A 21,508-nucleotide genomic window follows, 5' to 3' on the forward strand; every position below is an offset into this window, starting at 1 on the left:
TATTGAAGTATTTAAAATATTAGCTTGATTTTCTGGTTACTGTGAAGATAAAGAGGAATCTTTACCCAAAAGGCAATCGTTAATAAGGATAAGTATGGGAGTTAAATATCATCATATTCTGGAAAAATAACGCAACAAAACAAAACCCCCACCATGGCTTTCTGTAAATAAATAAACCACTACATTATATTATGTAAAGACTTAAAAACAATATGCATCCATTCAAACAGTATTTATTTAATTACACCGTAATGCAAATAAGTTAGGTCCATATAAACTTCATTTTGTTGTATGTACAACCTATGGCATTAGCAAGCTGATTGAGCCAGCTGGTCTAAGTGTCGGCCTCATCCTCTGGAATGTACGCATCTTCTGACACTCTGTCTGTCCATCGGCTGCGTCTACAACAGGACCACCACAGCCTTCATCCCCAAAGTAGACTGAAAGGGGAGGGGGGAGGAAATCAAAGTCAGATTTGCAGCAGGTACTTCTCTTTAAATCGATATTTGTAAAACACAAGCCTGGAGGAACAGCCCTACAAATGTACACTGAATAAACACTAGCCCCCAAAATACTGAAATAATGCCACCTTTAAAGTAAAATTTAAGGCTACAGAGCACCATGTGCTCACAAAAATGAGCATCTGTAAAGCTCAGATTAGATGAAACATCTGTTCATAGTATCTACACACATATACTCTGGTATAAAGCACATCTTTTACACTGTACAGATGCACACCAAAATAAGAAGTCTCAAACCACCAGTGAAGCTAAACATAGAAACACTGTCAGCAAGCAAACAACTGCAGCGACTTGGTTATTAAGACAACAGTAGATTCCACTGAAATTGTAATATGATCTTACTACTTTTTTCCCACATTTTCTACTGAATCACTGAATCCTAAAAATGGGATTTCTATCACTGTAACTATGTAAATCAAAAAGAGTTAATCTATGACTTTGCAAACAATACAGTCCATCAATTATTTGTTTTAGGAATACCTGGTCCTGCACAGTAATCAAAGGCATTTCTTGAAAAACAGAAGAACCACCCTCTCTCCAAAACTTTAATCAGTTAGACCCAAGGAAGCCCTTCAATAACACTTAAATGTCACTAGAACATAAGCATTACTAATGCCGTAACAATGCAGCATAACAAAGAGCCCCACAAGAACGAGGCAACATGAACCAAAGCCACTTTGGCTCATGACAGTGACTAATACTGAAAGATACAGCCCTTTATTTCATGCACCTTTTATGCAGTGTTATTCCCTCATTTGCAAAGGCAGAAGGAGATTAGATTTTGGTTTCAATTTGTGCTAGAAATCTGAGAAGTTATTGTTCAGTGCAGAAACTTGTACAAACTAGCTCTACAACAGATTAGAAGGGCCGCTGTCATGCAAAAGACACAGGAAGTTCCATATCGTAAAAACTATGCAAGATTAAGAGAAAAGTCTTCCCAAGAACTAGAACTTCGCTAATTTGTCATGTGAATTTCCAAAGAAACAAGAACCACAAAAATAAAAAACAAGGGATGGAAGCATCATTCACAACTGTTGCTGGCTAGAGGTAACACCCAAACCAGTAACTATCTGCACTGGGTTTGTACGTACATTTGGAACCAATACATACCTCCAGATAGTTGGCTCAGGCATTCCAGGATCTGCACCTCTTTTAAAACCTGAAGTGAAACATACATTACATTACATATATAAAAATAAAGAAGTATGTGCAGATTCCTACACAGTTAAATCTCTATGAGGTTATTTCAGCCCATTAAATAGCAATAAGAAAGAAAACTACTGAACAGAGAACTGTGATTCAGCTGTGCACTAACCTGAATAAAAAAATGCACATTTTTACAAGGGTTAGAAAGCAAAGAAAATAAATATCAGTGTACATTTTTCTTTTTTTAAAAAGTCTTACCTGCATCTTTATCTGACCTTAAATTCAGGATCACCTAAATGCATGAGATGAAGGAAGTCATCTATGCCAGAGATCAAGACATACATACTTTTACACACACAAACCCACAGATGTTAAATGTTGTTCAGAAAGCAACCTAGCAGGGCTCTACCAACAAAGACACCTAAAACTGGTGTAGAGTAAGCACCTTGAGGCCTAGCAGACAACTCTACAATGACATCTGACACACAAAAGAAGTATTTAAGAAGCAGTTCACCCAATTTAGCATGACAGAATGCTAAGTGTTAAATCAATTTAACCTCAAATCTTTTATTCTGATTGGCACTCTTTGGAGAAAGTTACATACAATTAAAGCCTGCAAACCAATACATACAATTAAAGCCTGCAAACCAACAAGCTGTTTTTTAATACCCGAGAAAATGAAATGAAAGCTAACTACAAAGAGTTCATCCCCAGCTCCCAATGACTCAAATTTACCAATTGACTAAAGTATATGTATACTAGGGAAGCAGCTGAAGGTTTAGTATATGAAGTACCTTTGCTCTCTGGACTGTAAAATAAAAGTCTTGAAAAAGAATCATGCAATTCAGGCACTGTTCAACATTACACTGGCTATCTAGAAGTGAATGTTTCAGGAAAAGTATATTATTTCCCTCGTTTACAGAAAATAAATAATTAATGTCATGTTGCCTGAAACACAGGCCACAAAGGTTAATGGAAAAACTTCCATTAACTTCACAGGCACTGGAAAAGCTCTTTGAAGATAACCCTGAATGATCTGAGACTACTAGACATCCTGACCTAAGTGCTTTGGCTGCCATGCTGTCCAGCAACCCAGCTTAAAAATTCATCAATTGCAGCCACACTCTGTGTCTGTGAATGTTTCTCCCTCCTCCCCTCACCCCCAGTAATTTTAAATAAGCAAACCACGGTTGACATAACTGCATTGGTCTAATTTACTGACTTAAAACCAGGACAGCCACTTTAAAGAAAGTCTAAAAAAAATACAACAAAACACCACCAATGACCCATAACTGCACATTCTCATACTGGGTTCCTTGTACATGCCTGAGCTAGAAAGCCTTACAGAGAAAGCTACAGGCTCAAATTTGCTGACCAATTCCTTGCCTATTTTTAGTTCAGCATGTATTTGATACACACGGGGTCACACCTTCCCTCCCAGATTAAAAAGTAATCCTAGCAGAGAAGAGGTTCTTCCAATCCTGCAGACTCTGAGTACATGCCACCTCCAAACGTCTATGGCAAACAAGGTGGCATCCGCACTTCCCCTTCCCATCTGCTTATACTTTCATTACTGCAGATAAATTTACAAGAAGGCAATGTAGATGTGGTACAGCACACTTATTTTCTGGAGATATGAACCTAAACTACTACAGCTTAAATTTCTCACTGCTACATAACAAAAAATATACTAGGTACCCTGATGTTAGTGCAACTGTAAATACAGTAAGTAACTAAGTGGCTTTATACAATTTGAAGTAACTCATTTAATGTCACCAATGTAACTTACTAGTGTCACTAGTGTGACACTCTGATGTCACCAAGAAGAAAGACCATCTTTCCAACATCCACAGACACTGTCATGGAAGTAAAATCTAAAGAAAACTTCAACAACCAATCAGGTCACAAAACACTACTGAAATTCCACCCAAAACTTACTAATTTAAAATAATTTATAATCTGAAAATGTAAATGCAATTAAAGTTAAGACCTAATAATGCTAATTAGCTTTTTCCATAGTTTTTGAAGTGACTTCTTTTGCTTGCAGTTGTTAAAGCACATCTGTAACAGCTGAAGAGACTAACATTTTCCCAGTTATTATCTATAAACAATCAAACCCCTTCAAACCAGGCACTGCACTCCCTTCAATTAATCAAAATAACCTCTCAGATTTGACTGGATCAAGATCCCAGCCCTCCTTCATGTTTGCATTCAGTGCAAAGATGCCTGCCTGGTTTAGGTGCTTTTCCCAAAAGGCCCAACAGAAAGTAAGCCAAATGAATTGCAGGGATCAGCCTTCCTGGGCCCCCCGTTATAAAGAAAAGTGAACAAAAGTGTCCGACCTCTCTTTAACAAGGACGGCTGATGGCATACAGCTCTAACTCAGCAGGAGAACTACCCTGTGGTAGTGATGCCCGGCCAGCCTGATGACAGGAGCAAGGAAAATATATCCTGGGCACCAGCACAACATCAAGGCATCCCCTTAACATTCCACAGCAGCTTGGAAACAGGAGCCACACTATTTTTGGAGGGAGAGACTGTAACCTGTATTCCTGTTGCTGGAAAGTCAATCTCAGCCAGAGGCTGGCGATGTCCTCAGTGCCATGAAGCAGAGCTCCCAGCGTTCTGCTCACCACAGACTCCCCAGAGCACAAAGCACAGCCTTGACTACGACAGCAGGCAGTCACGGACACAGGGTTAAATGGCAGCCCCATTTACTGTTTGGCTGCTTCGGTGCTCTGCCCACTCCCCAGAGGGGCACTCACACAGGATTATCCTCCAGGGAGGAAAAGAGGCAAAAACCTCTTTATAACAGAACCACAGAATCGTTAGGGTTGGAAGGGACCTCTGGAGATTCCCTAGTCCACCCCTGCCCAGGCAGGGTCACCTAGAGCAGGTGACACAGGAATGTGTCTAGCTGGGTTTTGAATGTCTTCACGACCTCCCCGTGCAGCCTGTTCCAGTGCTTTGCCACCCTCAATGTGAAGAACTTCTTCCTCATGTTGAGGTGGAAATTCCTGTGTTACAGTTTATGGTCATTGCTCCCCATCCTGTACCTGCACACCATTAAAGAGTCTGCCTCCAATCTCTTGGCACTTGCCTTTAAGATATTTGTATGCTTTAATGATCCCCTCCCAGCCTTCTCTTCTCTGGACTAAACTGGCCCAGCACCCGCAATCTCTGCTCATAGGAGAGATGTTTCAGTCCCTTAATCATCTTCGTGGCCTTGTGCTGGACCCGCTCCAGGAGCTCCTCATCTTTCCTGTACTGAGGAGCCCAGAACTCCACAGCACTCCAGATGTGGCCTCGCTAGGGCCGAGTAGAGTGGGGAAGATCAAATACTTCTTCTTTACAAAAAAAGGGGGAAAACAAATAAAAACCATACAAACACACAAACAAAAAAACCAACTATAACAAAAAAGCCACCCCGTCTCAGTTCTGCCAAGGGCAACCCCGCCTCCCCTCCGCACATGCGCGACGATGGCCGCGGGCGGCGAGGGCAGCGCGGCGGGGCGGCCCTGGGCCCCCGGGTCCTTCCCTCGGCCCCGCTGCTCCCCGGCAGCGTCCGGACGGGCCAGGGGGAGGAGGGCGGCCATCGGAGCCGGCCACCCCAGACCCGGCCTCGGCAATGGCCGCCGAGGGCCCCCGCGCGTCCCCCGCCCGGCACTGACCGAGATAGAGCACTACGGGGATGAAGCCCCAGCGGATGGCGAACTGGCCGCCCTTGAAGAGCTGCTGTAGCCGCTGCTTGGCCTCCTTGCTAAGCTTCGGCATCCCGGCGGCGGGGCAGAGAGGAGGAGGAAGAGGAGGAGATGGAGGAGGAGCGCAGCCGCGCTCGTAACAGCGCCGTGCGCTGGGCGGGACCCATCGCTGGGCTGCGGGGCGGGGACGGGGGCTGACCGTCCCCTCGGGCGGCCGAGGAAATGGCGGCTGCAGGCGTCCGCCGGGTGTTCTCTGCCCGCCACGACCCCAGCGGGCTTGTCCCGCCCGCCTTCCAGCGCCGCAGGCTGAGGGATCGGCAGCGGGATCGGGATCAGCCCAGCGGGGCTGGCGGCTGTGGGGGGGCGCGGGGGCTACAGGCGCTGTGGGTTTCCCTGCCCGCCTTGGCTCCTGCCGCGCTCTTGTGCTTGTTCTTCCCCGGAGCTCTCGAGGTGTTGCTCACACGCCGCCTCTGCAGGGTAGGAAGTGCCTTTGGTAAGTGGAGGGTAGAGATGGAGTGATAAGAAAAGGTGTTCCTGGAGGAAACTGGAAATGCCTCTCCATGAAGCTCTCCATGAGGCTGTGTCAAGGAATGTTTAGGCTTGATGTTAGAAAAAGGTTCTTCACCAAGGGGGTGGCTGGGCACTGGAACAGGTTCTCCAGGGAGGTGGTCACAGCACGAACATAACAGAGCTCAAGAAGTGTTTGGACAGTGCTCTCAGGCACATGGTGTGACTCTTGGCATGCCCTGTGCAGGGCCAGGAGTTAAGACTTCGATGATCCTTGTGGGTCCCCTCCAACTCAGGATGTTCTGTGATCTTTGATACCAGGCTGTGTGATATATCCAATCCATGGAAACAAGGAGTTCAGGGGGTGAAAACTTGCCTAGAAATATGGGGAGAGACCTGATACCTAAAAACTGCCAGTACAGCACTTGGAGCTTGTTGTCCTAAAAAACCTCAGAGCCCAGATAAGCACTAAGGCATTTTGGTTTTTAACTAATAAATGAGTGACCTCTGTCCATGCAGTGCCCTAACCACCAAGCTACTGTTTACTTGATACAACTTACATGACATCTTGCTGTGTCGTGTCTATGCCTTTGACTCAATCATTTATATCATGTTTTTACCATGTTCTCATTCTTTCTCAGGTAACCTCCTGCCTTTTGCTGTAATGCCAGATCCAAGCCAGATGCAGGTCTTCAGGTTCTGCTATTACTAATGCAGTTGCAGCAGCTAACACCATCAGGCTGTATCATGTCTGCTACCTGTAGCAATGTTTTGTATGTCATATATTGGTTTGCCTACAGCAGTTACTTGAAGTTCTGTAGCCATTTTGTCACACTAACAGCAAGTCAGTGCTTTTTAGAGACAAGAAAAAATCCAGGGATATAATAAATCTTGCTTATTCATATATACCATTTACTCTTCCAGTGTGTGGGTGCCTGTTCTGCCATTTGAAGATGATAAAAATAGGAGATTTTAGCTCACTACTTGCCCTCCAGGTACAGGCAGGTAGCAAACTGCAGGCAACATGAGGGGTTCTGGCAGCCCATGGCTTGCTTTTGCCATGGTCTCTCAATTATGAAAGTATGGGGGATGAAAGAATATTTTGGTGAGGTCATGGCACAAACGTGCAGTCATGTTACAGAATGCACAGCCTTTCCTGCTCTACACCAGCCCAGTGCCCTGTGCTTCCATACACATTAAATATGGGATACACCCATATTTCTGGTCATAGGACTGACACATTTAATGATATCTGACAAGTAAAATAGAGGCTTAGATTTTGTGAGTGTCTGAATAACTTAGCCCTATGGAAAAGTTAGGCACTAGTGCTGTCTGTATTCAACATGAACATCAATATGAAGTTCATAGGACTATAAGCCTACACCTTTCCCAAAAGAATATGCCTTTGGTGGGGAAATTCTAGGAATTCTAACTGAAAATTGAGAGAACGAGTCTTTCTATCCATAGGTTTGTGTTGGATTTCAGTATTTTTGGTATATCTTGTCAAACTTTTCAAATTACTATGCATAAGTAGAATTGTACAAACTTTCAAAATTACAAATTTACTCTTATGAACCAGTGTAATGCAAGAGGCACATTCAGTAATCAGTAATGGCTTGTCACACTCAAAAGAAAACGCAAACCATTGAACCTGGTTTTTTGACTTGCAGGAACCTATTTTTCAGCAGTTCGTATTAAATTGGTTTTCCTTTGTAGATGAGGCCAAGTAAGATGTGTTTTCACACTGTGGTTACTGTTACACCTCATTCTTTCTAAACGTACAAAACCAACCGTTTATTACAGCACACAGCTTATTAATAATCTCTTACAAAATATGGCAATAAAATATGACCCACTGTGGTGAAATGGAATTCAAAAGGTATTTTTCCTTCCTGTAATTTTAGTGCAAGTGGGATTCAGAAGGTCGAATGTACAGATCACCTGATAGGAAGGGTTGAACTGTTGCTCTGTCTCCTTGGAGAATTGGTTTAACAGTATCACATGACACAGTGCATATAATGTTATTGTGGGTGTTCTTGAGAAAGGATACTCACCAAAGTGTGCCACATGTGCCAGATCTTCTCTTCTTCCCGTCACACTTTGAGTCAAGAAGTAATTTTCAGAGCACAGAAACATGTTAGCTCCTATTTCTCATGTCTGCCAATTTGAATGTTTGACTAAAAGCTTGCAGGCTATTTCATTAACTACAGAAGACAGGAAATTAATAGCAAGAAAGTTAGTATTACTTTGCCAGTTTTCTCACAAGCAAAATCGGTGCTAGAAGAGCACAAGGGTGTGTGTTGGTATGCAGATAAACCAGTGTTGATTCTGTGTAGTTACCGGTCTGGATCTACATAGTCTTATGTACTGAAGCTGTGAAAGGATGTCTGTAAACTAAGAATTTTGACTGGAGAAGAGCACTTATTTCATCATAACACACATCCATAGTCTCAAACTGTCCAACATAACATATTTGCACTAAAAGACCTCAACTAGCTAGACAGCCAACCAACAAACCCACAAAACACCAAAAAAACAAATCCACCAAAATAAAAAAAAAACAAAAACCAACCCAGTAAATGGTCGTGTGGACTCCAGAAGTTTTCCATGCCTTTGTTTGGCTCTTGTGTCACCCAGGATGTTAGACAGTCTAAGAGTCCTTCGGTGATCTGCTCACTCAGACAAGGGGGAAGGAGAGCAGCAGTCATCCTCCCTGCAAGTTCATGGGATTGCACTAGTCACATAAATAATTGGCAATTAGCCTCTAAAAGCAAATGTGCCTGTGATGGGGCATGAAACAATGAGCTGTTTTGAAGGGAGAAAACCTGATACCCAAAGAAATGGGTAGTGTAAGATGGAGGTGACTCTGCCTGGGGAAGATGGAAGTGGGATTTTATGGGTGTGTTTTGAGTATTCATGTTTGTAAGTTACTGTGGTAACACTTCTGTGAAGGATTTTATTTGATTTTTTTCTTGTGGCTGATAATGAAGACAAAACCACTTGGAATGGTGTATCCATTAACTAAGGAGAGCAAGAGCCCCAATTGCTGGAGTGACAAAAGAAAATTAGTGATACCATAGATGTTGAAAGTCTTTTGTTACAAAAAAAAAAATCTCTTTGAATTTATTTTGCCTTGTAGCTTCATGTGATCAGCAATAACAATAAAATCAGAAACAAAATTGCAGAGGTTTCAACTGGGACAACAAGAACATGAATCCCTACTGTTTTATTAACTCAATAAGCAATCATTCCACAAGTGTTTTCACAGCAAATAAATATCACTAGTACTCATGGTAAAATGGCCTAATATTTCCATTTTTATTGGTAAATGAGGGAATTGAGATTCTCATAGACATGGCTGAATTTCTGAAGTATCAGATTCAGGGAATAATGTCACTGGATCAGATGGCTTTAACATGTCTTTTTGAGTGCAAAGGATACCCTTCAGGTTAAAGAATTCCAGACCTCTAAAGCTTTATCTCAGCAAACCACAAAGTAAAGCTACATGCAACAGTAAACAGTACATGCAACTCAGAGGCTGATGAAGGAGACAAAGTGCAGTGACACACTGAAGTCTGTGAAAAATCACTGTAAACTTTGTAGGAAATCCCTGCAGGCCTCCATTATGCATTTACCAGTCTCACTTTTGAGATTTCCCCAATTTACTGACAAGAAGTTGCATTAAATTCATCTGCTTGGGAACAAAGTTTGAGTTTGACCCTATTTAGGAGGAACTTAGATTTCAAAGACTATGGTGGATGCTTCATACTTCAGTATTATACCATAAATCAGTATAAATAGCACAAGAAATAAGGAAGAACTTTTCAACAGATTTCCACTGCAGGCTGAATCTTTATGATGTCAGTAAAAACAGTAGTATATTATGACTAGGCATTCTATTTCACTTCATTGTTACAACTAAACTTCCTATTTTTATTGTGCCCTAATAATGATGTACCTTCTATTCCATTTTAGTATTCCTGTTCATTTAGTCTAATAAATCCCTGCTTCTCTGCAGTACCACTGATATAGGAAATGTTCCTTTTCATTTCACAAAGACAAGAAAAGACAGAGACAAAGAGAAATGGAAAGTACTATGGTTAAAAGAGCAAAGACTTAGGCTGTCCAGTTAGGTCATGTGCAAAATAAGCACAATTCTAAAATGTCTCCTGAATGTTATTGAGACCTAGATTAGTTTGGGGTGAGTATATTTGAGTTCCTGCATTTGGCATAGTTTCCAAACATGCTTGGAAAGCAGAGCTGTAATGCATATAAAAATTTTCTGTCCAAATTAGAATCTTCTTATGATTTTCTATATGATACTTGTTGGATATACTCTGGTCACTGTCTGATATGGGATATTTCCAAGAAAAGTGATATTGTCAGTTGCTGTGCAGGTTTCAGCTGGGGTAGAGTTAATTTTCTTCATGGTGGCTGCTATGGGGCTGTATTTTCTACTCATGCTGAACACAGTGTTGATAATATAGAGAAGTTCTGTTATTGCTGAGCAGGGCTCACACAGAGCCAAGGCCTTTTCTGCCTTTTGTACTGCCATGCTGGTGTGGGGTCTGGGGATGCATGAGAGGCTGGGAGGAGACACAGCCAGGACAGGTGACCCCAGCTGACCAAAAGGATATTCCAGACCATGGGACATCGTGCTCTGTATATAAAGTGGAGGGAAGAAGGAGGAAGGGGAGACATTTTGGGTGATGGTGTTTGTCTTCCCAAGTAACTGTTAGATGTGATGGGGCCCTGCTCTCCTGGGGATGGCCTGCCCATGGGCAGCAATGAATTAATTCCTTGTTTTGCTTTGCTTGTGTGCACAGCTTTTGCTTTCCCTGTTAACTTGTCTTTATCTCAACCCATGAGTTTTCTGGCTTTCACTTTTCTGAATTTCTCCTGATCCCAGTGTTTGTGAGGCATAGTGAGCAGGTGGCTGTGTGGGGCTTGGCTGCTGGCTGAAAATTGCTGAAAATTAGTAGAATGATCAGAGTGGCAGGAACAAACAGCAAAGTGTAGTAATTTTGTATATTTATTACAGTAACTGTACAATTTATTTACTTAAACCAAAACTGAGTGGTGACATGGAGTTATAATTTCATTATTTTTCATTACAGCTTCGGAGTCCAGGGAAGGAGAAACAGCAGTCTGAGGTGAGACAGCATTGAAAGAACCTCATCAAAAGCTTTTAGAGACCTCTGAGAAGAACTGTTGATGTGCTTAAAAATTGAATATTACCTGCTTCAGAACTATAGTGTTGTTTGAAGCGTGACTTTCCCATTCTGCACATCTTTGCTTAATAATGAAAATTAAATGTTACACTTAGACATGCTGCTACCTTTTACCATATGTAGTTTTTCTAAAAGTGCAACAGTTCTTCAGTGCATGTTTTTGTGATTGCAATATTTGGCCAAGGATGAAAACAATAATCTGATTCCTTACATACTTTCAATGATACGCAAAAATCTGATGGATAAAAGGATTTTCTGAGGCCAAAATTAATACCCATATTTACTCATTAATTGTTTTTTTTTAATTAAGCTCTTTTTTAAGCAGCTGAGCAGCAAAGGTTTTGATAACTCTAGGAGGATTTTCCTCTAAAGGTGTTTTATTAATGTAAACCTTTTCTTTGTAGACAGATCTCAAATAGATTTTTGTTGCTGAAGAATATGTTGTTTTAACAGCACATATTTATAAAGATTTTAAAGTACTTAAAAGATGCTTATTTTAGGCAAATTTTTACTGTGATTTAAACAAGGTGAGGAAAACAAATAATGTATTCTATAAAAAGATTTTAAAGGACTTAAAATATGCTTATTTTAGGCATATTTTTACTATTTTACTGATTTAAACAAGGTGAGGAAAACAAATAATGTATTCTGATTTTCCAAAGTCTTTGCTTATATACTTGCCTTTATATCAATTCCAACCTTAATAAATTGTAAAGTGGTGAAGCAACCATGAAACTGATAACATAAGTCTTTGCAGAGAAAAGTGAAGTATTCCTCTCTGATACAGGACATAGAATTGCAGCATTTGAAAAATAATGATTCTAACTATAAGTCATATTCTGCTTTCTCTCGTCAATGAGTGTTAATAGTCTTTCTTAGCATCCAACTACAAAAAAAGTGCTGCTGAAACAACTTTTTCTGACGGTGCAATATTTGAAAATATAACTGATTGATGCACAGCACTTGCTTCACTGATGTACAAATACAGCTTTCATATGCACGCTCAGATTTTGCAAGAGAAAGGTGTACAACAAGCTACTAATTAACTCTGGTTGTAAGCTAAGAGAAAACATGCAGTAAAGCAAAAAGAAGAACTCTGAGTTGAAATATGCCAGGTAGACCTGAAACAGGTCGGTGTGGGTTTTTTGCCAGTTTGTTCTGGGTTTTGTCTTAAGTCCCAGTAAAACAAATTATATGTAATTTCAGTTACTGTATATATCCTTAAGTATAATTTTTTGTTGTAACTAACTTCCAATACAAGAAGGGTGTTTGTTGAAACTAAATTTTTTTTTGAAGTGTAAATTAAAGTTTAATTCAGTATAGCTTTTATTTTAATAGAATTAAAAGCATAGCACAATCTAGTGCTGTCATTATTATAGTTTTTAACAACCTGTAATGCAAATTACGTAGTCCAGATCATAAAAGGAAAGGTAAAAATATGTGTATTTTCAGATCTTGAATAAGACTGCCCAGTCAACAAAGAAAATGAGTCATGTGTGTGAACAAATAGAATAATTTGTAGTAAATCTAAATGTTGAACTAATTATTTAAACTGAACATAGGTATTAATTTATCTTCATTGTTCACTTTGGGTGATTTGACTTCAGAAACTTAAGGACAAACCTATTATCATATTCCTAATTCAGCAGGGCCTAACCATGCCCAGCAAGGTGAGGAGCAGCTCACACATCCCCTGGCAGAGCCCCGTGCTGCCTGAGCTTCCTGAGCAAGAGCTGCCTTTCACAAACTGGAAACTCTACCAGCACAGAGGAAAGTATCAACGTTTATGTCTGTCTTTAGTTTTTGCATTCCAGTAGTTCAGATTTCACTGCAAATTCTTTAAGATCTCCAGCACATGGAAGATTAGAATCAGTAATTTAGTATCATAATGAAGAGTAATTAAGGCCTTTCCTAGATACCAGAAGGTGATCAAGGAAAGTTCTTTTCTTTCTTTCCAAGTCTCATCTGCTGCTATCAAGATTAAATGAAGCACAACTCATGGTTAATGAAGTTTTTCCTATCCTACTAAAATAAGACTTAGTCTCTTAAAGTGCTTCCCCTTTGCCTTTCTTACACAATTTCTGTCCATACTTTGTCTGTTTTAGTGGAGTGATATGACATATTTAGCCCAGACAAATGTTTTTAGATTTTACTAATTTCAAAACATTGTCAAGTAGACACACTACTGTGTCTTCTCTATATATTGTCAGCCTGATTCACGTGCCTGTAAGTTCATCTAAGACTCTTTCCACTGTTGCACAGAAAACAAATGATCTTTCAGGGAAATACCTATCAGTATTTCAACCACTGCTGCTGCTTTTCAGTTAGGATTATTAAAAATCTCAAACTTTATTCTCCTAGAAGTGCAGAACAACTGCATTTTAGTAATTTTAGATGCTAGAGTCCAGTTTAAGAGGGTGATGTGTAGCAGTAGGCACTGCAGTGATTAATGAGATTTCAGTAGCTTTTCGAGAGCTTCCTGCCTATAGCAAAAAACAAAAAAGAAAAAAGAAAATCAACAAACAAACCAAGCAACCTCAAACCCATAACAGCAGATTAGTTGTGTGCCTTTCACTGCTTCTTGTAAAATGTTAATGGACTCCTAAAGGTTTCATTTTTGAATGAGAACCATTTCAGGAAGAATTTTAGCAGATTCAGAGGACATTCAAGGAACTTGTGAAAATTGCTTATGTTCTGCTTTATAAAGTCTATTAGGCACATTTGGCACAAGCTGTGAATCTGACACTGATTTCCAAGCATTTAAATGGTCCAAATAAAATGCCATTTCTGTAATACTTTTATATTTTCCCTTTTTTCCAAGTGTATATTAAGTACACATCTGAAGAAACAATATTGTACTCCTTTATTTTAGATGTAGGTAGCAGTCACAAGAGATTAAATGCTGTTATGTGTAACGAAGCATGACGATGACAAGATATATGAACCAGAGGTTTTTCAGCTCAATCACATCATCCAGCACATAATTATACAGATTTTGTATTTCAGACACCCATGTCACCTTGGGGTAGAAATCATTCTGGATGAATCTGTGTGAGTAAGTATAAATAAGATAGTTCCGCACATCCCAATTACCTTCCTACTTTAAAAATAGAAAGGAAAATGAGCCGTCCTGAGTTTAGAGATGAGTTATTTGTGTCTGGTATTTGTGATGGAAAATTCTTTCTAAAATAAACACAGTAATAAATGGTCTTCTTTTTTCCTCTCATATTTTAAGGGGACAGCCTGCTTCTAGTGACAGAGTACTAGACCAGATTTATCCTGGTCTCTTTTAGACCTTACTAATACTTACAGCAGTATCTGAGTCATTAATTGTATCGAGCAAAATATTTTTCTGTAGTTTTTCTATTAAATTTCTTTAAAGCTACATGCAGAATGATACCTCCCATGCTGTATTTTAGTTCCAGTGACTCTAATATGGATGATATACTGATGGTCTTTTGAAATCCTGAGAAACATGAATGTGACAAGGAAGCCTAGATGAGACTTCAGAAAATATTACAAGTCACGTAACTACTATTACAAAATTTTTATAAATGAATAAAGGTGTCAATTAATAAATGTATCAGCCTCTATTAATTTAGTTCCTTCACTCCATTACAGAAAGACACTATTGATCCAAAATTTATTAGCAGTGTTCTGGTAAAGCCAGCGGAGGGCAGACTTGAACTGGAAACTCTTTTTGCTACTGCAGTTACTTGAAGTTAAAATACCAGATATATCGTGTCTTCAGCTCAAAGTCTCATCACTTCTCTACTATTCTAATTACACTTGTGCTGGATAAAAGCCTCTTTGCAGTTGCTGTTTGACAAAATGAGTGTTTTGCAAATGTTTAAATAAAGATGCTAATATGAAAGTGAATAAGTCAGTGTATTAGCAGCTGTGTGTTACGCATCAGGGATAATCCACACTGCTTAATCCCTAACCATGTATATCTTGAAATGTTTGTTAAAAGCCAGTGAATATAATTATCGCTGTTTTACAGATAAAGAAACCGAGGAATAGAGTGGTAACCTTGCAGATTACCCATCTGGGTGACCTACAGAAACAAGAATAAAGTCCATTTTTTTTGAGATCTAATCCAGTGCTTTGCAACATAAACTATTTTAACTCTTGCAAACATTATGGAAATGATTGCTAGGATCCCAAATTGAGGAGACTGAGGAGCTTACACTGATGAAATAGCAGGCAACCTGACAGTCAGGTTGTAGATCTTAAGAAGAATATTCTTCCCAAGAAGATGGGTGGCAGTCAGATCAAAGGCCTAAAGATCCACTATAAAGTAGTATTTTATTATTAAAACGAGTACTTCTCATTTTTAGGTGTATTTGTTATTCATTATGTTAGGTTGTAGTCTTTCCAAAAACCTTTATGATAGCCTGTGTCTAACTCTTGTTATGTAGAATGCATTATGACTTCACACATTTTTAAGTTTTGTGTGAAGTTTTGTAAGAATATATTATAAAAGAGGCCACTTTAATCTTCTTGGTCATTTCTCCTTGTACCTTGTGCCTCACAAAAAGTTCTCACCTCCAAATTCATTTTCCATAATTCACAGAGGCCTGAATATGCAATTACCTCAAAAGGGAAAAGATTCATTTACTCTTCTGCAGAACATAAACTCTCCTGAAAATAACCACCAATTGAAGGCATTTGTATACAGGCTCCTTTTATAATAAACCACTGAGTGCCTCAGCTCCAGAAGCAGCAAGAAAGATAACAATTCAATTAACAAAAACTGCTGCTTTGAGAAATGTGGTTTCCATCTCAAAGTTACTTTATTCATCCCTAATTATACATTGCTGAAAACTGTTAACCATTATTAGAGGCAAATAAGTCTGAGATTTGGGGGTTTGGCTGGTTTTGCTTGCTGTAAGCTTCACAGGTATACACCTCCACCTCCATAATGATCTTTTCTTTCACTAATCCTAGATGGTGTATATTTTGTTTGTACCCAACTTTCCCTTTTATTTGTAAAATAATGTGTGAAATGTTCAAAGCATTAGTGATTTAGGAGCAGTTAAGATATTAATTCCTCAGAAACACGTCATTGTTACATACAGTTGTGTTTGTTGTGCTGAGCAGGCCCAGCTGAGTTACAGAGGAAGTTATAAATAAGGCAAAATAACTGTATTAGAGCAGGTTGACCAAAAGCTTGTAGCTGTATTTCTTTACATGGAAGATAAAAGATAGATGTATGTACTGTCTGAATAGAGAACATGATGTGCCAAAATAAATCCAATAGTATTTTATTGGAAAAGTAAACTTAATTTTGGATTTTTAAAAAATGGAACATGCCATGTATAAAATACATATTTGATCAAGATCATTTCCTCTGGTAATGTTCCTTCTGAGGTGAGAGTTTTAATGACAAGGAAAAGATACTTCTACATCTATGGAATTTAAAGCCTGCTGCTGTCAAGTGGCCAGGACCCGTGTTGAAGTGTCCTACTCTTAGTAAATTTAAAATGTTTATACTTTCTGTCTCAAGTAGTAGAAAGAACACCAGCAACTGCTTCCATGTTTAGAATTCTGTGGAGTCTGCTACCTGTGAGCAGACTCCACTTAAATAAAGTCTCTGGAATTACTAATTGCTAACCTCATTCTTGACATACTTCAGCCTCCAACAGCCTGCTGCAACTTCTGTTACACCTTCTGGAATTCTATCTATAGCAATTGCTTTCTCTCCCCAGTTGGCTCCAAGCCAGAAATATATCCATTTGCACAAATGCTTCTTAACCTTGTTCACACTGGGATGGGGGGAGAAGGGGGGAGTCATATTTTTTCTTTCTGCTTGTCTAGTTGGTGGATACTTTTATAGTAAATTCAGTACTTGCCATGTTCACTGTGTAATGGCCAAGTGGTTACAATGCCTTTTCCAAACTACTGTTTGTTTCACTTTAAGTGCACTGAATAAAACTATTTCTCTGTGGTCATTTCGTGGGCATCTTACTGTAACATGGGAGTCTTAAGCAAATACATGTAATCAATTTTCTGATAAGGCTGTATTCTTCCCTCTCAGAAAGGGCATTCTCAGTTGACAGAGAAAGCCTTCAAGACTTGCAGAGTAACCAGCATTTCTGGAGGCTGAAGAAAACGCTAAGGCACAAACATTTCTCAGCAGCTACCTGGCAAGTTCCAGTGTCCCTGTCCTGAAGAAATTGGTTTATAACTGACAGGGAAGATTGTGCTTACCACAGGAATGCTACTGGTACCCAAACCCACTTGTCAAAACCTGCAGCTCACACACATACATGTACAGCATCCAGCGCTGGGGTCCTGAGTGCAGGAAGGACCTGAATCTGTTGGAACAAGTCCAGAGGAGGCACCAAGATAATTAGAGGGATAGAACACATCTCCTACAAGGAAAGATTAAGAGAATTGGGATTGTTCAGCCTAGAGAGGGGAAGGCTTCAGGGTGACCTAATTGTGGCCTTTCAGCACCTGAAGGGAGCCTACAGGACAGATGGAGATTGCATGTAGTGACAGGACAAGAGGGAATGGATTCAAACTGACAGAGTAGGCTTACATTAGATATTAGGAAAAAATTCTTTGCTGTGAGGGTGGTGAGGCACTGGAACGGTTTGCGCAGATAAGTTGTGGATGCCCCATCCGTGGAAGTGTTTAAGATCAGGTTGGATGGGGTTCTGAGTAACCTGGTCTAGTGAAAGGTGTCTCTGCCCATGGCAGGAGGGTTGGAACAAGATGGTCTTTAAGGTCCCTTCCTACCCAGACAACTCTATGATTCTGTGTACATGTGTATAGACACTTCTACATTATATGTATATAAATGTACATAGAACTGCAGGTTTATCAGAATTAATTGAAAATGAGCCAGCTTGGATATCAATACCAGCACCATTTCTGAGGATATAATGTATAGACACATATAGGAAACTTCAGCTGCAGCTTTGAAGTCCTCAGCATTTCAGCTACCTAGAACTACTTATGCAAATATTTGACATTAGAAAATTAGGAGCACTTTGATTGGAATAATTAGATTGATACATAGGAGTTCTATGGTAGAAGCAGGAACAGATAGTCCTGATTTTTCTGACTCAAATTTCTACAATGAATTTTTTTAAAAAATGTTTTCATACACTTCTGTACAGTTGTGGTGAATGTTGTACCAGAGTCCAGTCCAAGCTCTGAAAAATACAAAAAGGGTGTGGTTACAAAAATAGTCACAGACCATGGCTCTGTGTTTGCATGCTAGATCACAAACAAGGATTCTGCATTAAGATTGTACATAGGACAGTGTGTGGCATCTCTCACTGCATTCTTCTGTGGCATCTTAACCATATTTAACTTCCATTTTTATTAGATCTCAATGTTAGGGGGAAAAAAAGCCAATTCTATCTTGTGCAAAATTTATTTCCAGCTCTAATAAATCCAGCCTTGCAACTTCCAGTCCTCTTGGGTGTCCAAATACCTGTGCCTAGAAAACATTCCTCTGCATTAGAACTCATAGGGTAAAGTGCTGGATCAGTAAAGTTCTGTTCTCTCTAAGGTACAGCATCATGCATTTGCAATTTTGTTCTCCCCTTTAATGCAGCTGGAGTTTCAGGCTATCCCATTTAACTGGGCCCGTGCTGCAAGTCACTGACACAGAAACACATTTTAGCCTCAGTGTCACAAGTTAATCGAGTTACAGAAAGAAGAATAAGGTTACTAAAAGAACAGGTTTTAAGATTCTACTTTCAAATAATAGTGAGTAGCTAAAAAACACTAAAAGCCAGGGGCATGCAAGCTTCTACTGGTCAGTTTTCAGTTGACCAGCTTTTAATAACTACCTGCAAAAGACTAATTAGTGACTTCACTGTGCTATCCTACATTTCAAAGTGTCTAATTGCTGTCACGTAGCTGCACACCTAACACTGACTGCTAACGTGATTTCATACCCAGTACTGGTCAGCACTAGCAAACCTCAGCTTCAAGGTTTAAGGTAGAGTCAGCATTTTGCCTCCTGTCAGCAATAATCTGTAACTTCCCTTGCTGGGAACAAGCAAAAAGATATTAAACCAGGAATGGTTTGGTTTTCACCTTCTAACAGTAAATTTAGCGCAGTAACTTCATGACATCAGTGGGAGCAGTCTGTGCAAATCTTCCACCGCGTCATGGGAAATACAGACTATCAATTTTCCATTCCTATTTTGGCAGGCATATATTTTGTTATTTTTAAAGCTGTTGATATTGGCCACCCCAGTGTTTTCATTATTTCACACATATTTTGGCATTTCAAGGAGTCTGTGCTTCAGCAGATAGAGGGGATATAGTGTGTGTGTCCCCTGATTTAAAGTTTCTTTCACCAAGTATGATATATTACATTTACAAGCTGCATTTGCACTTCAACAGAGCATTCATCTGCGTGCTGTCAAAGACTGATGGGGGGGACATTAAATTAGTTATTTTAGAGAGATTATGAATTCTAATAAAAGGGCATCAGGACTGTCTACAGCAGTTGCAGTGATCTGTAATAGCAAAACAAAGGATGATGGGAGTTAAGAATGAATGAAAATGTGCGAAGGCAGCAGCAGGGACAGCAGAACAAAGGGTTAAAAGGATGGACACTTGTTAACACAGAAAACCATTCCCAGCAGAAAAGTTCAGGAATTGCTCTGTTTATGTCAAGGCCAAAGACCTGCACTTTGAAAACGGCCACAACACAGAGACCTGTCAGCAAAAGACCCAGGATCCTGGTCCCAGGAGGATGGTACCAAGGCTGCAGTGTCAGATATGCCTTGCCTTTCCTGTTGTCCTGTCTGGAAAACACACGTGTTGAAAACAGGGAAAAACAGGCAATGGGCAGCATCCTGGCCTATCATTTGTGGAGAACAAAGTAAACAGGATTCTGAGGTAAAAGATACCAGCTGATGCCTCCTAAGGGAAATGACAGATCTGTCCAGAAACCACTTTGTTGTCCCTAGTCAAGGGCTTGTAGTGAGGGTGTGGCAGCAGCATTCCCGTTCCTTTGTGTCGAGCTCAAGGGATCCTGGCCAGGCCACTGGGATTCTATGGGTTGGTGATCAAGAATGTACAAGTATCAGAGTGTCAGAGAATTAACTCTACAGCAGAATGAGTGTGAGTGCATAAAATCAACTTGCTTAAAGATTCTGTAAATAAATACCTTCCATAAGATCTCACACTGAACTTTCTCACACTGATTCCTGTGTTGCAGCAATTTCCCACTGTTACACAAATGAACAGTCAAGCTTGCTGATGACCATATCATAATTCCCCAAGAGAGGGACAGAGATGCTCATGATTTGCTCTAATTCTTGCATTCCTTCCTAGCTGTGGCATAGTAACAAACTCTGTGGCAATTTATCTACAAGTACAGAGATGATAATTTCCTCCTAGAGCTTTTCCAGAAGGTTGGTTTGCCCAACACAGATGGATTTTGTATAGCATTTCAATGGCATGGAATTTAAGCTTCTTTGAGGAAACCCATGTACTACTGGAGTAAAATAATCATCAAATCATAGCTGAATAGTTATTGATAAAAAACAAATTACTCCATGGAAAGCCACATGAAAAACAAAGGGTTGGAAAGAAAGTGAAGGAGGAAGGCTGAAAAAGTGTGCTGTGTAAGACCTGAAACAATAAAAATGAGGAAATAATGTGTTAGCCTGATACAAGGACAATATGGACTTAGCCAGAGTCACAGTATTACTCAAAGCTGGTAGGACATGTGAATAATGCCTTCCAACACCCCACACTATTCTGGATCTGTAGTGCCAGAGGAGAAGACTGCTAGAAGGGCTCAGTTACAACAAGGCTGGGCTGTAGCATGCAGAAAGGGAGATTTGGATTTGTTTTCTTTCACGATCTTTGATAGGGTTCACATATCAACTTCTGTAAACAATGAGATTAGGGCAGCAGACTGCATGGCCCTTTGCACCTCCAGTAAAAACCTCATGGAGAAATAAATATCTTTGTCCTTCTCCCTCACCACAGTAACACTAAAATAAGCTACAATATGTATGTCCATTAACCTTGTCAGCCAGATGTCAGTGAGGCTCAAAGTCCTTGTGTTAAGTACTGCAAAAACCTTTTCCCAGAGGACTAATCAGATGTTACCTGGGAGCTGGCTGTCTTTGATCTTAGACACGTATCATGTTTGTTCTGACACAATGATATATTTATTCTTTCAAATTTCTTTTGCAGAAAGTAGAAAGTCTATTGGTAGCTCACCAGCCAGTTGGTCTCTGCTGTAACCTTGAGCTGGTCTTTTCTTTCTAAATGTATTGAGAATGTTCCAGCTGCTAATTTAGCAAGGAGCAGTGACATGCTCAGTGCTGCATAAAAGAGCTGCTCCCTCACAGCAACTGAAGGGAAAGAGGGCAGGTACTATAAGGAATTGATGCTACTTAGAGATCAATGC

At 39.9% G+C, this 21,508-nt stretch overlaps 2 protein-coding genes and 1 non-coding gene across 8 annotated transcripts; 2 read left to right on the top strand and 1 right to left on the bottom strand.

The window, feature by feature from the left end:
* Window positions 1-217: 217 nt before the first annotated feature.
* On the bottom strand, window positions 218-5,512 carry TOMM7 (translocase of outer mitochondrial membrane 7). Its single transcript, XM_041411530.1, has 3 exons — window positions 5,339-5,512; window positions 1,632-1,680; window positions 218-440 (listed from the first exon to the last, which is right to left on the bottom strand). Exons 1-3 carry the CDS (start codon window positions 5,439-5,441, stop codon window positions 425-427), a joined length of 168 nt encoding a protein of 55 aa, XP_041267464.1. The 5' UTR covers window positions 5,442-5,512; the 3' UTR covers window positions 218-424.
* A 25-nt stretch (window positions 5,513-5,537) lies between these two features.
* Window positions 5,538-17,054, top strand: LOC121339598. Of its 6 annotated transcripts, XM_041411529.1 has the most exons (6): window positions 5,591-5,861; window positions 6,517-6,563; window positions 10,993-11,028; window positions 12,756-12,776; window positions 14,113-14,161; window positions 15,110-17,054. In XM_041411529.1, exons 1-5 carry the CDS (start codon window positions 5,591-5,593, stop codon window positions 14,149-14,151), a joined length of 414 nt encoding a protein of 137 aa, XP_041267463.1. In that variant the 3' UTR covers window positions 14,152-14,161; window positions 15,110-17,054. The 6 variants fall into 6 exon arrangements, 4 of the variants coding, with proteins under 4 accessions (XP_041267463.1, XP_041267460.1, XP_041267461.1 ...); XM_041411526.1 differs by lacking the exons at window positions 14,113-14,161; window positions 15,110-17,054 and having other exon boundaries at window positions 12,753-13,156; XM_041411527.1 differs by lacking the exons at window positions 14,113-14,161; window positions 15,110-17,054 and having other exon boundaries at window positions 12,756-13,156.
* Window positions 11,283-11,370, top strand: LOC121339643. The gene has a single exon (XR_005953205.1). It is a non-coding gene; the product is annotated as a small nucleolar RNA SNORD93 (small nucleolar RNA).
* Window positions 17,055-21,508: the final 4,454 nt, after the last annotated feature.

Source organism: Onychostruthus taczanowskii, unplaced genomic scaffold, assembly GCF_017590055.1.
Source record: "Onychostruthus taczanowskii isolate IOZ18803 unplaced genomic scaffold, ASM1759005v1 scaffold36, whole genome shotgun sequence".
Lineage (NCBI taxonomy): Eukaryota > Metazoa > Chordata > Aves > Passeriformes > Passeridae > Onychostruthus > Onychostruthus taczanowskii.

Excerpts from the sequence above, each read along its gene's own strand:
- TOMM7 (XM_041411530.1), bottom strand. The coding sequence starts at position 5,441 with ATGCCGAAGCTTAGCAAGGAGGCCAAGCAGCGGCTACAGCAGCTCTTC. Across the intron at positions 1,681-5,338 it reads CCCCGTAGTGCTCTATCTCG|GTTTTAAAAGAGGTGCAGAT; the intron begins GTCAGTGCCGGG and ends GTTTCACTTCAG.
- LOC121339598 (XM_041411526.1), top strand. The coding sequence starts at position 5,591 with ATGGCGGCTGCAGGCGTCCGCCGGGTGTTCTCTGCCCGCCACGACCCC. Across the intron at positions 5,862-6,516 it reads CAGGGTAGGAAGTGCCTTTG|GTAACCTCCTGCCTTTTGCT; the intron begins GTAAGTGGAGGG and ends ATTCTTTCTCAG. Across the intron at positions 6,564-10,992 it reads CAGATCCAAGCCAGATGCAG|CTTCGGAGTCCAGGGAAGGA; the intron begins GTCTTCAGGTTC and ends TTTTCATTACAG.